General features: G+C 50.2%; 1 protein-coding gene across 7 annotated transcripts in view; it reads left to right on the top strand.

Moving 5' to 3' along the window:
- The first annotated feature begins 12,098 nt into the window (after nt 1-12,098).
- Nucleotides 12,099-14,709, top strand: part of ITPK1 (inositol-tetrakisphosphate 1-kinase) — a 161,793-nt gene continuing 159,182 nt past the window's right edge. For 2 of the 7 annotated variants that reach the window (XM_072761185.1, XM_072761182.1), the window contains exons 1-2: nt 12,247-12,463; nt 13,211-13,442. In XM_072761185.1, the coding sequence (XP_072617286.1) occupies nt 12,436-12,463; nt 13,211-13,442 (260 nt within the window). In that variant the 5' untranslated portion in view covers nt 12,247-12,435. The other 5 variants (XM_072761188.1, XM_072761187.1, XM_072761183.1 and 2 more) reach the window with 4 other exon arrangements.

Raw genomic sequence — 14,709 nt, 5'->3', positions numbered from 1 at the left:
ATTTCAGCTAAGATCTTGATCTCAGGGTCATGAGTTCAAGTCCCACATCAAGCTTCATGCTGGGTGTGGAACCTACAGAAAGGAAAAAGAAAGAGAAAGAAAGAGAGAAAGAGAGAAAGAAAGAAAGAAAGAAAGAAAGAAAGAAAGAAAAAGAAAGAAAGAAAGGAAGAAGAAAGAAAAAGAGAAAAAAAGAAAGAAAGAAAGAAATATCCCACAACCCATTTGGTATACACTTATACTAAAAAAGTGTTCATTGTGTATTGGAAATTCAAAAAAATTTTTTGAAGATTTAATTTATTTATTCATGAGAGACACAAAGAGAGAGAGTCAGAGACACAGGCAGAGGGAGAAGCAGGCTCCATGCAGGGAGCCCGAGGTGGGACTCAATCCCGGGTCTCCAGGATCACACCCTGGGCTGAAGGTGGCGCTAAACCTCTGAGCCACCTGGGCTGCCCCTGGAAATTCAAATTTAACTGACCTTTGGCATTTTAAGTTTTAATTTTTATTTTAATTTGTTCAATCTGGTAACCTTGGGGGCTGCATGTAAATATATACAGTAGCAACCAGGGGCTGACAGATGTGTTTAAAGCACCTGAGCACTTGTCAAAGAACGACCTCCCTGGTAATTCAGGGCTTCTGTACAGAGTTCATTCACATAAAAGACTTGGCTTCATTTACACTAGAAAACAAAGACCTTGAAATGACTGCTCTGAGCAGCAATCTCCATTTTAAAAGCTTCCTAGGAAGCCTAAATCAGCAGTAGCCTTTGGAAATTCCTTTGACTTTTTGCTGTTGAAGGAGTTTGACCAGTCATTCTCCTCTGAGGAGTCATTTCCAAGGACAGCACCATAAGGAAGTTTTGGGGATGGAGACGCCCATCTAAGCTTGCTTGCTTAGTCCTCACAATAAGACTGAAAACCAGAGGATAACTCACGTGTCCGATATCAGGGGACTAGTTAAGTGAGTTGGTAGCCTAATCACTAGGCAGGATGGTAGGTCATTAAAACTAATTATTATTAAGGCTGTTCCAACAAAGGGGATGCTTTTTTTTTTTTTTAATTTATTTATTTATTTGAGAGAGAGAGGGAGAGAGAGAGAACATGACCAGGGAGAGGGGCAAGAGAAACTCAAGCAGATTCCACTCTGAGCACAGAGCCCAAAGCAGGGCTTGATCTCACGACCCTGATATCACAACCTGAGCTAAAACCAAGAGTCTGAGGCTTAAGAGACTGTACTACCCAGGCACCCCCCAACAAAAACTATGTTTGTGAGTGGGGAGAATGTGGGATACACCATTAAAATAAAACTTGTTCCCTGTTTCTAGAGAAGATGCTGGAAGGGAAATCATGCTCTTTTTTTCCCAACAATCGTTTACTGAGTATGTATTAATTTCATCATTAACAGGGCACCTGGTGGCTCAGTCATTTGTGTGTCTACTTTCAGCACAGGTCATCATCCCACATCAGGCTCCCTGCTCAGGGGGAAGTCTGCATCTCCTTCTCCCTCTCCCTCTGCCCCTCTCCTCCCCACTTGTGCTCTCTCTCACACACGTGCTCTCTCAAATATATAAATAGAACCCTTTAAAATTTTTCATCATTAACAAAACCAGACTGGAAAGTCTTTTGAGTCCTTCCTTTCTTCCCAGGTAGCCATGTGGAATCCACAATCTACCTAAGGTCATCCCACAGAGGCCTACACTGTCTTTCTCTCACCTACCCTCCCTCTGTTCCACTAAACTCAAAATAATATTTCATAAATGCCTCTTAGGTACCAGGCCCAGGCCTGCAACAGAGCAGTTGGAATGCAGAGTTGAGAAACCCACAAAGCCTGCCCTGGAGGGTGTTACAGCCCAGCACTTTTATGTAGCCCCTGCTACTTAGCCACGCTACACTCACCTCCTCAGGATGCTTTCCAGGATACCCTCTCCTGGCGTTCCCATAAAGCTCCCCACTGAACTTAATCACACTTAACGGATTTTCCTGTTAGATCATGAGCTTGTTGAGGCCAAAAGCTGTGTCTCTGTGCTCTGACTCCTCAGAGAGTGTAATCGGTCACAACAGATGTTTGTTTGCTAACTGAATGCTTCCTTCCTATATCTTACAAACTCACGGAATTAGTGGAGGGTGCCTCACCCTCTTTGGTTTTACTTTCCTTAGCCCCTTGCTTTCTTCAGGCCTGGCCTAGCCCAGCTTCCAGAGGACTAACAGTTGCCACATAGAGAAAGATGAGAAAGGTGAGCTTTCCTTTCCCTAGTAGTGTTTCCATGGCCTCGCCCATCCCTGTGTTCACATTCATTCACGGACTTGAATTGATCCCCCAGAAATCTTGGACAAGTAACTACCTGATTTATTGTTAAATGATCATGTAAAAAGCAACTTTATACATGTTCCCACTTAGTATAGTATGAGAGTAAAAACAGTAGTCATTTAGGTATAAAAAAAAAGTGCAGAATTTACAAAGAGCGTGACCATATATAGCAGGGGTCAGCAGACCTTTTCTGGCAAGGGCCAGATGTAAACATTTTAAGCACTGCAAGCTGTCCAGTGCCCATGGCAATGACTCAGCTCTGTAATTACAGCAGGAGCCGCGGCCCTAGACAAGACAGAAGAGAATGGACAGCTCCGTGCCAATAAAACTTGATTTGTGGACGCTGAAATTCAAATGCTGTATAGTTTTCATATGTCATGAATTCTTAGTCTTTAGACTTTCCCCCCAACCATTTAAAAATGGGAGAACCAGGGGCACCTGGGAGGCTCAGTGGGCTAAACATCCAACTCTTGATCATGATCTCAGGGTTGTGAGATCAAGCCCCACATCCAGCTCTGTGCAGAGTGTGGCATCTGCTTGGGATGCTGTCTCCCTCTTTCTCTGCCCCTCCCCCTGCTCTTGCATTCTCTCTGTCTCTCAAAAAAATAAAATCTTAAAAAAAAAAGAAGAAAGAAAAGAAAAGAAAAATGGGAGAATCATTCTTAGCTGTTGGGCTGTACAAGAACCAGTGGTTGGTAGGATTTGGCCAGGCTGTAGTTTGCTGGTCCCCAGTGTATAGCATGGACTCAGAAGTCAGCTCCAGCCTCACCAGCCTCTTACTCTGAACTTGACCTGTAGCCTCTCAGCCCCTCAGTGTCCTCAGGTGTCAAATGGGAGCATTTAGCTGTGGCCTGGTAACATCCTAGAAAATGATCCTTTTTTTTTTTTTTAAGAGTTTATATATTTATTAGAGAGAGAAAGTAAGAGTAGGAGGAGGGGCAGAAGGAGAAGCAGTCTCCTGCCAAGCAGGGAGCCCGACATGGGGCTCCACCCCAGGACCCTGGGATCATGACCTCAGCCAGAGGTAGATGCTGACTGAGCCATCCAGGTGCCCCCAAAATGATCCTTATGAGGACTAAATGTAATGTTGCACTTATGGGGTCAGAACCTTATAAATGTGTGCATGGTGGCTGTTTCTTTTCTTTTTTAAAATTTTTTTTTCTTCCAATATTTGTCTATTTAAAATTAGGAAAAAAGTTTGTATTTTTTAAATTTTAATTCTAGTATAGTTAACATACAGTGTTAATATGTTTATTATTTTTAAAAGATTCTATTTATTTATTCATGAAAGACAGAGGGAGAGAAAGGCAGAGACACAGGCAGAGGGAGAAGCAGGCTCCATGCAGGGAGCCCGATGTGGGACTCGATCCCAGGACTCCAGGATCACACCCTAAGCCGAAGGGAGGTGCTAAATCGCTGAGCCATCCAGGTGTCACTGTTAATATGTTTAATATCAGGTGCATGATATACTGATTGAACAATTCTCTACATTACTCAGTGTATGTCATGATAAGTGCATTTATTTTGTTTAACTGTAAAGAATACTGGGTACCTGATTATAAACGATGAGGAGGAGGAGGATGATAATGATTTTATGATTCATTTCTCACTATGTGCTGAGTTTAGTGCAATAGTTCTCAATCCCTATGTGCATCCAAGTATCTGTGGGCAGACTGTTTCATTTCTTGCATTTCTTTATGTTGATCTTAGGAACAGATGATCTTAAGAATTGTACTCTTTCATTTCATTGTCATCACTGGTGCATGCAAGTTGCTGCTCTTGTTTATTTTCTGAGTCTGACTCTCCCTCCACGTAGAAATTCTGATCCATTGGTCTGGGGTGGGGTGCAGACAGAGGTATTTGTTTTTAAAAGTTCTTCAGTGATTCTAATGTGCAGCCAGGGAATCACTGAATTTGTGTCTTATTATAGTTGCTAGTATTTTGCCGGTCAAAGTCACCTGTGGACCAGCAACAGCACTTGCTAGACATTCTGGATCCCAGCCTGCACCCCCAGGCCCACTGAATCAAAACATGTACTTCAAGAAGACTCCAAGTGATCCTTGTGCTCATTCAAGTGGAAGAAGCACACGCTCTTGTGTCACGTGCGGGTAATGCTTCCCTTTCTGCAACTGATGTGTGCTTGAAAGTGGCGTTTAAGAAACAGCACAGTAGATGGAGTCATATTTTAGACACAAGTGGAGTGGTTGCTGGGAAAGCATCAACCATTGAGGTACATGTGCTGTAAACTTGTCTGTTCTTTTCTTTTCTTTCTTTCTTTCTTTCTTCCTTTCTTTCTTTCCTTCTTTTTTTCTTTTTCTCTGTTTTAATTTAGATTTCTGGTAAAGCAAGGTCCCTCTGCAGTTCCCTGTCTGGCAGAGCCCAGAGGGCGGGACCATGCCAGGAAAAGCAATTTAGGACTCAAGAGGCCACCAGGGGCCTCTTTCCCCATGACCCCAGAGAGTGGACGTCACTGGGGCTCATGGGGCTGCCAAGGGTGGGCTGTGGATGGCATTTCTTAATATAGTTAGTCAATAGCTATGTTTTCTAAGTGCCACAGAGGACTAAAGGAATGTCACTAAACGTCTGGCATGGAGGGAACTGATGGTTTTTCAGAGGGACATTTCCCAGGCCTTGGAAGGGGAGCAGATATCATGGAAGGGGGCATGATTTCATGGAGACAAATGCCCACACTGAGGCCTGGTCACTGCTTTTTTTTTTTCTTTTTCTTTTCTTTCTTTCTTTCTTTTTTTTTTTTTTTTTTGCTACTTTGGCTTTGAATCTTACGGTGTAAGTAGAGAACTAGCACAGCCCAGGGAGGCCCTGGCCTGGCAATCCTTGGAGCTCAGCTTTGCTTGGCTTGCAGGCAGAGTTGGCTACTGCTCCCTCTGCCTCGGTTTATGAGCCTGGATAAAGGGTGTGTGGCTGCAGCTAGCTGCATTTCAAAATTGGATTTCACTGGTTTGCTTCTGTATTTCCTTCCTTCTTTCCTCTGGAGGTCTTGAAGTTTCCTGCCCTCCACCCCTCTTTGCCACTTCCCACAGTAGCAGAAAAGAGCAGGAAAAGCCCAGCATGGGGTTCAGGCCCCACTGGGCCTCACCTTATCTAGTTTTTTCTCTTTTTAAAAATATCTTATTTATTTATTTTTTCATGAGAGACACACAGAGAGAGGCAGAGACACAGGCAGAGGGAGAAGCAGACTTCCTGCGGGGAGCCTCATGTGGGGACTCGATCCCAGGACCCCAGGACCATGCCCTGAGCCAAAGGCAGATGCTCAGCCGTTGAGCCACCCAGGCGTCCCTTCATTTAGTTTTTAATTTTTTAAAAAGTAGGCTCCCACCTAGTGTGGAGCCCAATGCAGGGCTTGAACTCAAGACCTTGAGATCAAGACGTGAGCTGAGATCAAGAGTCAGACACTTAATGGCCTGAGCCAGCCAGATGCCCCATATTTTTCATGTTTTAAAGTATGATAATGCTAACGTGGTTCTATTAGAAAACGTTATTCTAAAAAGATGGGTACTGGAAGATAATTCTGATTCATTTTCAGCTTGGTGAAGGTCAAGCCAACCCACAGAAGTGCCTTTCAATAGGGAACGGACAGTTACCGGGAATCTACCCTGTGCCAACACTATGTATTTTCTCATTTCATAATAGTCATGTGATTTTCCTTTCTGTAACTATTTTTAATTGAAAAAGTAATACATGTTTGATGAAAAATACTTTGATTGCCAAACAAATATGCAGTGTAATATGAGATCTCTATCACTGTAAGGACCTCATTCTCCCAGTTCCTCTTCCCAAAGGCAGCCACTGTTAATGGTTTCTTGTGTACCTTTACAAAAACAAGACATTTTCTGTCTATGTACACATACATAAGACATGTGGTTCCCTACTTTTTTACTAGGTGGCAGCCTACTGTCTATACTGAATTGCACTTGCTTTGTTTTGTTTTTGGCTTAATGTATCTGAGAGACTCTTCCATACTCCATCTTATGAAGGCCACCAATGATTTCCCATTGTCAGGTCCAAGGCCATCTATCCATCTTTCTGTTGTGCCACTTGCTGATCGCTCCTTCCTCCTGGAGCACTTCCCTCATGTGGCTCCCAGGGCTGGGACTCTCCTGATTTTCCTCCTGTCTCTTCAGCATTTTCCTGGTGCCTCTGCTCCCCCCAGACCTCTGAACACTGTCATACCCCTGAAGTCCATCCTTGAACTTTTCTCTACCTACGCCTACATCCTTGGTGACCTCACCCAGGCTCATGGCTTGCAGTACCAGCTCAGTGCTGACCACTCCTGATTTTATATCTCTAGCTTGAGTCATGCTCCTGAATCTTATCAAATGGCCTACTTGACGACTCTCAGATGTCAGACAAATATTTCAAACCTAAACTGTTCAAATAGGACTTCCAGTGTAATTCCCAACCCCTCACCTCCTGCTGTCTTCCCCGGTTCAGTTGTTGGAAGTTTCATTCTTACAGCTTCCCAAGCCAGAAACCTCAGACATCCATGATTTCTGTCTTGCTGTCCATATCCCACTTACTGGCAAATCCCACTGACCTTCCTTCAAGCAATGTCTGGAAAGTGACTGCTTCTTACTGCCTCCAGCGCTATGCCTAGGTCTGAGCTACCATCATTTCCTGCCCAGATTATTGCAAATGAATCCTAACTGGTCTCTCTGGGCCATCCTTACTGCTCCACTCAATCTCTCCTGCACATGGCCACAGCACCCTGGGGAAACCAGACAAGGTGCTCCTTCAAAGAATCTGTCTTACATACATACATATGTATGTATACATATGTATACATATAGTTATGTATGTATGTATATGTACGTATGAGAGACATACAGAGAGAAGCAGAGCCATAGGCAGAGGAAGAAGCAGGCTCCATGTGGGGAGCCCAATTTGGGACTCGATCCCAGGACCCCAGGATCATGCCCTGAGCCAAAGGCAGATACTCAACCACTGAGCCACCTAGGCGCCCCAAGGAATCCTATCTTATTTGGAGTACAAGGCCCTTCTCACAGTGGCCCAGGAGCCATACGTGAACTGGCTCTTCTCTCTCTGGGTTTTCCTCTTAACTCCCCCTCTGACATTTGGCTCCAGCCAGACTGGCCCCCCAACTGTCCCTTGTCAATACCCAGGCCCAAGCCTATTTTAGGGCATTTGCTGTTCCTGTACCTGAGAGCTCTTACCCCAGATATCTGCATGCCTTTTTGCTCACCTTTGTCACTTTTTGCTCAAATGTTGCCTTCCAGTGGGATTTACCCTGACCACTCAATTAAGATCACAATCCACCATTTTCTGTCTCCTTCAGTATGCCTAATTGCTTGTTTGTGGCATGTATCCCTTGTGTAATACATTACACAATTTATTTACTTATTTTGCATGTCCTTTGTCCATTCCAGGAGAATATAGGTTCCACGAGAATAGAGATTTTAGCAGTTTTCATCACGGTGGTATCCCTAGTGTCTAGAATAGTGCCCCACAAATAGTAGGTGCTTAATAAATGTTTAGTGAATGAATGAACGAACTAATATTCTATTGGTTGATAATGACCATTTTAATTAGGTAGGCTCCACACTCAGGGTGGGGCTTGAACTCAATGACCCTGAGATCAAGAGTTGTATACTCTACCAACTGAGCCAGCTGGGTGCCCCTCTATTTAATTATTTTAATGTCCGCAGAGATCCATCACATGGATGATGTAGTAATGGCAGCACAGTGGTGGCTAGCACTCATAAGGCATGTCTGATACAGCCCTTCATGGATTTAGCTCCTTTACAAATTTATAGTCCTTTACACATTTACACCCCTTTAAGCCTCTAACAATCTTATGAACTAGTGTTGATAGTCATTCCCATTTATTTTATTTTTAAAGATTTTATTTATTTATTTGAGAGCTAGAGAGAGCACACGTGATTGAGAGCAGCAGTAGGGTGGGGAAGAGTAGAGGGAGACGGAATCTTAAGAAGACTCCCCGCTGAGTATGGAGCCTGATGGGGGGTTTGATCTCACAACTCTGCGATCATGACCCAAGCCAAAACCAAGAGTCAATGTTTAACTGACTGAGCCACCCAGGAGCCCCTTATTTATTTTATTTTATTTTATTTTATTTTATTTTATTTTATTTTATTTTATTTTATTTTATTTTATTTATTTCAAGATTTTACTTATTTATTTATTCATGAGAGACACAGAGAGAGAGAGGCAGAGAGAAAAGCAGGCTCCCTGCTTATGGGACTTGATGCCGAACCCCGAGATCACACCCTGAGCTGAAGGCAGACACTCAACTGCTGAGCCACCCAGGGGTCCCTTATTTTATTTTTTAAAGATATATTTATTTACTTGAGAGGGAGAAAGAGAGAGAGAGAGAGGGAGAGGGAGAGGGAGAAAGAGAGCAAGAGTAGGAGCAGTGGGGGAGCAGAGGAGAGAGAGAATCTCAAGCTGACTTGGTGCTGAGCATGTAGACTGACATGGGACTTGACCTCTCGACCCTGAGATTATGACCTGAGCTGAAACCCAGAGTTAACGCTTAACCAGCTGAGCCACTCTAGGTGCCTCTTATTTTATTTCTAAATTATTTATTTTTTGTTTCCCATTTAATAGATTACAGAGCTGAGGCTCAGACAGGTTTATTAATTTGCCCACAGTCACACAGATTATAAATGGTTATGCCAGGCTGGCTGCATCTCCAACTAGCACATTTAATTACTTGTGCCAAACTTTCCTCACCAGTCTCCTACTAATAGACACCATCTTTCGGTTCTCAGACGAGGTGAACAAGGCTCAGAGAGGTTAAGAAGATTGCTCAATGTCATCAGCCATATCCTAGATCTGAAGCTTCAATCACTCCATTGTCTCACTTCCCAAAGCCTGCCTCTCCCCCAGAAGGACTGGGGTTAGGAGGGCTTCCCAGGTGGACAACTTCTACCCCACGTGAGTGCCTGTCCTCCCCAAGGCCCTCCCTCAACTATAGCTCCTCTTCCAGGATGGAATAATCCTTTCCCAGATGGCCACAGGCCCTGGACACACAATAGCCCATTTAATCCCTTAATGGTCCATCTGCCTCCCAGAGGGAACGTGGATGTCTCCATATTCCTGCTCTGGAGTTTTTCCACTTTTGCCTCCTACCTCGAGAGAAGTAATGGACCGCCTGGGAGGACTAACCTGACATTTATCCAATCGCTTTTCTTTTTTCTTTTTTCTTTTTTTTTTTTTGGATTATTATTTATCTGAGAGAGAGACCAAGCACTGCCTCCCCTCCCCGCATGGGGGAAGGGGCAGAGGGAGAAGTAGACTCCTCACTGAGCAGGGAGACAGGGCTCAATCCAATCTTAGGACTCTGGGATCATGACCTGAGCTGAAGTCAGCCACTTAATCAACTGAGCCACCCAGGCATGTCTATCTGATCATTTTTATAAGTACTTCGTGCAGGGCACTGTTAGAAGCATCAGAGAACCCAGACTTTCAGCCAGTAATTATAAACTATTGTGTTATCAGACACATTCAATGGCAAGAGAAAGACAAACACAGTGCTTGCACACAAGGGGTTCACAGTTAGTGGTGGACAAACATTAGTCAAGTACTCAGCCCAAGTAAGAGTTCAAGTATGATTATCATCCTGGTCATTGAAAGTGTAGGGAACTAGATGGTTGGGATGCCAGAAAGGGACCCCTGGGCTGGGAGCTGGTGGATGAGCTAATAAGCAAAAAGAGAGAAGAACATAACAGAAAAATGGACTGGATGTCTAAGGGTCCTAGGGACAGAAGGGATCACAGAGGCTAGAATAGTGGGGGCAGGGTGGGGGAAGCTTGGTAGGAGATGAGGCTGGGAGGCGGTGGTCTTGTCAAGGAGTTTTGGTTTGGGGGCATCTGGGTGGCTCAGTTGGTTGAGCATCTTGTCTTTGGCTCAGGTAATGATCTCAGGGTTCTGGTATTGAGTCTCACATCGAGCTCCTTACTTGGAGGGGAGTTTGCTTCTCCCTCTCCCTCTACTTCTGTCCCAGCTCCTGCTCTCTCTTGCTATCTCTCCCTGTCTCTCAAATAAATAAATAAAATCTTAAAAAAAAAAAAAAGGAATTTTGGCTTTATTCCAAATACAGTGGATTTGCTTTCTGAATATTGTTCTGGCTGAAGAGTGGAGAACAGACTAGCTGGGACTACAGGAGACAGACAAGGAGGGAAGGGTTGAGGGAAGTGGTGGAGGAAGTAATAAATTGAGAAATACTTGCCCCAAGGTCATGTCCCTCCCTAGGGTCAGCTCCCATCCAAAGACTGATTGATTGCTTGGGCTGGAGTGGGGTAAGCAAAACGGTTCCCTCCTATAATCCAAGTGGGCAGCTGTGAAGGGTGGTTCTAGCCCCAGAGCCTCCCCTCCACGGCAGGACTGAGATCTTGTAACACAGATAAAAAAACCACTGAAGTTCCCATTCTCAATGGAGAGGAGGCTTGAGGCCAGCACCTGCCCAGGGGTCCCGAGAAATGTGTGTGGATCCCTGGTCTCACCAGTGCATAGGAAGGATCTGGCTATACCTTAGGCAGTGGTCCACTTCTCAGAACCTTTCCCCCTCACTCACTGCCCTCCTACCTCCAGAAGGACTGTGATGTGGGAGGCCCCTTGGCCCTGGGATGCAACCTTTTCTACTTGCTTGGTGACCCTGGGCAAATCCCCTTCCCTCTCTGGGCCTATTTCCTCATCGATAAGAAAGTAAGTTGGAATAATTAGTGACTCAACTTTTGGGGCAAATCTGGAGCCCCAGAGTTTGTGAAAAGCCATTATTATGTACATAATTTCTGGCAGCTGTAGGGGTTCCTGAAGCCCGGGGGTGGGGTGGGCTCTTAGCTGGGCCTCAAGTTAAGAGTCCTCAGATGAACCAGTAGCAAGCACCGTTTCTGAAGGTTCACTGAGGCCCAGCCCATTACCCGGTTGTCATCCTCACTGCAATCTTTAAGGCAAGCACTACTTTCCCTACCTTGAAGCTTGGAAGGCTACAGTGACTTGTCCAAGCTGGGAGGAGCTGAACTAGAGAAGCCAAAGACCGTTCTTCCCATTACATGAGAGACATCTCTACTTTTGCGGTCTCTGCGTCCCCCCACACCCCACAACATCATACATTTGAGACCTTACAGCCACTGCTTTTTTGCAGTTTCAAGTGCTCTCAAGTGACAGGGCTTATCTCATCTCTTGAGGTTAAGATAGAGCTCTGGAGGTCCAGAGAGTCTAAGCAGACTGCAAGGTCACACAGCAAGAAATACTTCCCCTAAGTATTCTTTCTGGGTATTTCTCGGAGCAAGTGCTCCGAGAGGTGGAAGGTGCGGGCAGTGGACATGTGTGATCGCTCCTGAAGTCTCAGGGCGGACAAGCCTCTCCTAGTTGCAACTTGGAGGACCATTGTGAGAAGAGTGGGGGACGTTGTAGCGAGGGGAAGAAGGCAGGCCCCCGGGTCTGGGCCTTAAAGAATGAGCTCAAGTTTGGTCAAGGAGAAGGTGTCATTCCTAACAACTTGGTTCTTTGCTCCTACTTCATTCGGTTCCCTTCTTAGGCCTACCAAAGCCTCCCTCATCTTCCCAGGCCAGCTTCAAAGTCTCTCCGGAAACTTTGAGCCCCGCCCCTTCATTCATTTTTCCGGCCAGAGCCGAAGCCTGAGGAGAGAAGTCTTCTCCTCCCAAACCCGGAGCCCTCGGAAGGCTGGATGCTCCCCTCCTGCCCCGCGGCCAGGGCGGGCAGGGCAGGCAGGGCAGGCCAGGGCGGGCAGGGCAGGCAGGGCAGGGCAGGCAGGGCAGGGCAGGGCAGGCAGGGCAGGGCAGGCAGGGAGGGATCAGTGAATCACAGGCACCGAGGCTACCGCCGACTCGGCCACCGGTCACCACAGGCCACCGGTCTCCGGAGAGGGCTCCACCCCTATTTTGGATGCTGCTAGGACCGCCCCGTCCCCACTCGCTGGAAGGGGACCCAGAGAGGGAGCCGGCCCAGCCTCAGTCTGAGCAGGCCCTGGGCGTCCAGGCCGGGCCGGGTCGGCCTCCTCCAGGGAAGGGAGATGACCTCACCCAACGTCCGCCCCCGCCCCCCGCTGCAGCTCCCGGGGAGCCGCCGGGCGGGGGGGCGCTGAATACGGCTGGGGGCACGGAGATGCTTTGGATCGAAGACCCTCCCAAGGGCAGGCAGAGGACGCCCGCGCCAGGGCTCTCTCGCCCCTTTAAAGGGCAACAACCCCGCGGCCATGGCCGCCCGCGGCCGCGGAGCCCCACCGCCTGGGCCCGACGCAAGCACGCCGCGGAGCCAGGCCGGGAGGGCGCGGCGCCTTTAAGAGGCGGAGGCGGGGGCGGGGGCGGGGGCGGAGGGCGGTGCTGCCCCCTGGCGGCCGGCGCCGCGGCGCTTCCTCCGCCCCGGCGGGGTCCAGCGGGCCGGCGGGCCGGGTCAGCGCGGCGGCGGGGCGCGGCGGCGGGGCGGGGCCGGGGCGGCCGGGGCGCCGGCTGCGCGCGGGGACGAGGGCGAGGAGGCGGCGGCGGCGGGTGAGGACGGCGGCCCGGGGCGGCGGGGGCGGCGGGGGCGGGGATGCGCGGGCGGGGGCGGCCGCGTGCGCCCCGCCGGGGTCCGAGCGCGCCGGGAAGGGCACGCGCCAGGCTCGCGGCGGCAGACGGCGCGGCCGGGGCAGGGGTGCGGGCCCGCGGGCGCGGACGGAGGGCGGGGAGGAGGGGCCTGGAGGGGCGCGGGGCGGGGCCTGCGCGGCGCCCCGGGGGGCGGGGGGGCGTGCGGCGCGGCCCCGGGCCCCGGGCCCCGGCGGTCCGGCGAGCCCCGCGGGCGGCGGGGGCGTGGGCGGTGGCGGCGGCGGCGGCAGCCAGTGGCTCGCCGCGCTGAGCGCCGCTCCCCCCGCCCCGCCCGCCCCGCCCGCCCCGCCCGGCAGGACTGCGCGCCCCGAGCCCCGATCCGCGTCCCCGCCGCCGGAGGAGGTGCCCGCACGCTCGCGGCGCGCGCCGGGGCCGCCCCGCTCGGCCTGTGGGCGATTTCCTCCGGACCCGAGCTCCCCGCCCGAGGAAGAAGATGCAGACGTTTCTGAAAGGGAAGAGAGTTGGCTACTGGCTGAGCGAGAAGAAAATCAAGAAGCTGAATTTCCAGGCCTTCGCCGAGCTGTGCAGGTAGGGAGGACGGGCCCGGCCCCCGGGGAGCCCCGGCCCGAGCCCCGCTCGGCCTTGGCGGCGGTGGGGGAGGCCGGGGCGGCCGCGGGGCCGGGGCCGGGGCCGGGGCCGGGGGTCCGAGCGGCCAGGCGGCGGCGGCGGCGGCGGCGGCGGCGGCGGCGGCGGCCGGGACGGGCGGTTGGCGGGACCCCGGCGCCCAGGTGCGCCGCGACCCCGGGCGGGGAAGCCCCCGCTGCCCGCAGCGCGCCGGGGACGCTGCTGAAGGTGCACGAGGGACCCGGGAGGCCCGGGAGCCCACGCCGTCTGCGTGGGCCGGCGGCTGCTTTCGGACTGAAGTGTCTGTCTTCCTTCCTTCCCTCCCCCCGTGGGGAGAGGGCGCCGCTGTTTGTCGGCTTGCGGACCACCTGCCGTGCGCCCCGCGTGTGCAGCCCTTGGAGCTGTCATGGCAAGTCACTGGGTTAAGCCTGTGTGCGGCGAGTAGCAACACTTGGCACGTATGTGGTGATTTGCTGTCTCATTAGAGCCTCGCACCAGCCCTGGGAGTTGACCGCGGTGGTGATTCTGGGCCACATGTCTGAGAAGGGGGAGCCATCTGCAGAGAGGTGGGGTCCTCCCGCATGGGGTCCCGTGGCCAGGGAGTGGCTGGTGCAGAGGAGGTAAATGCATGTGGTGTAGAGTGGCCTTCTTCTGCCTGACACCCCCCCCCCCCCCCCCCCGCGCTGGTGCTCAGTGGTGGAGATTCGTGGTGTTTTAACAGGATCACATTCCTAGTCTATTACGGCAGCCTCTAGTCTTGGGTCAGGTATACCTCACCTTGGCCGTACAACAGTAGCTTTGCCTCTGGGAAGCTGTTAGTTAAAGCCTGTTCTTACCCAAAGCCTCAGAGAATCTGGTTCTCCTAGCCTTTTGCAAAGTCTAGGTGGAATCCTTTTGTTATGCAGCATCTCCTCCTGGTAGATTTGATTCTTGAAAATGTGTTCTACTTGCACTTTGGTCCCTGTTGGGTCCCCAAACACGTTGCAGAATTGAACAGTTGGGTTTCCTTATCTCCTGGTGCACCGGAGCCACTGCGAGTCTGAGCTGGCCTTCACCTGCCAGCCAGTGGCACCTCGGTGCCCCTCCTGCCTGTCCTGAAGGCCTGTTGCTTCTTTGCCCTGGGCAAACCCTCAGGGCACTGTTCTCTGCACCCGGAGGGGCACACCTTGTATGAAACAGCTCCTGGCTCTGCATCCCTTGGCCTGGGGATGGAGTTGGCTGCCGTTTGTCA

The sequence above is a fragment of the Vulpes vulpes genome, chromosome 6 (genome assembly GCF_048418805.1).
Source record: "Vulpes vulpes isolate BD-2025 chromosome 6, VulVul3, whole genome shotgun sequence".
NCBI lineage: Eukaryota > Metazoa > Chordata > Mammalia > Carnivora > Canidae > Vulpes > Vulpes vulpes.
The sequence above is the reverse complement of the archived record's forward strand: the minus strand, read 5'-3'. Positions and strand labels throughout refer to the sequence as shown.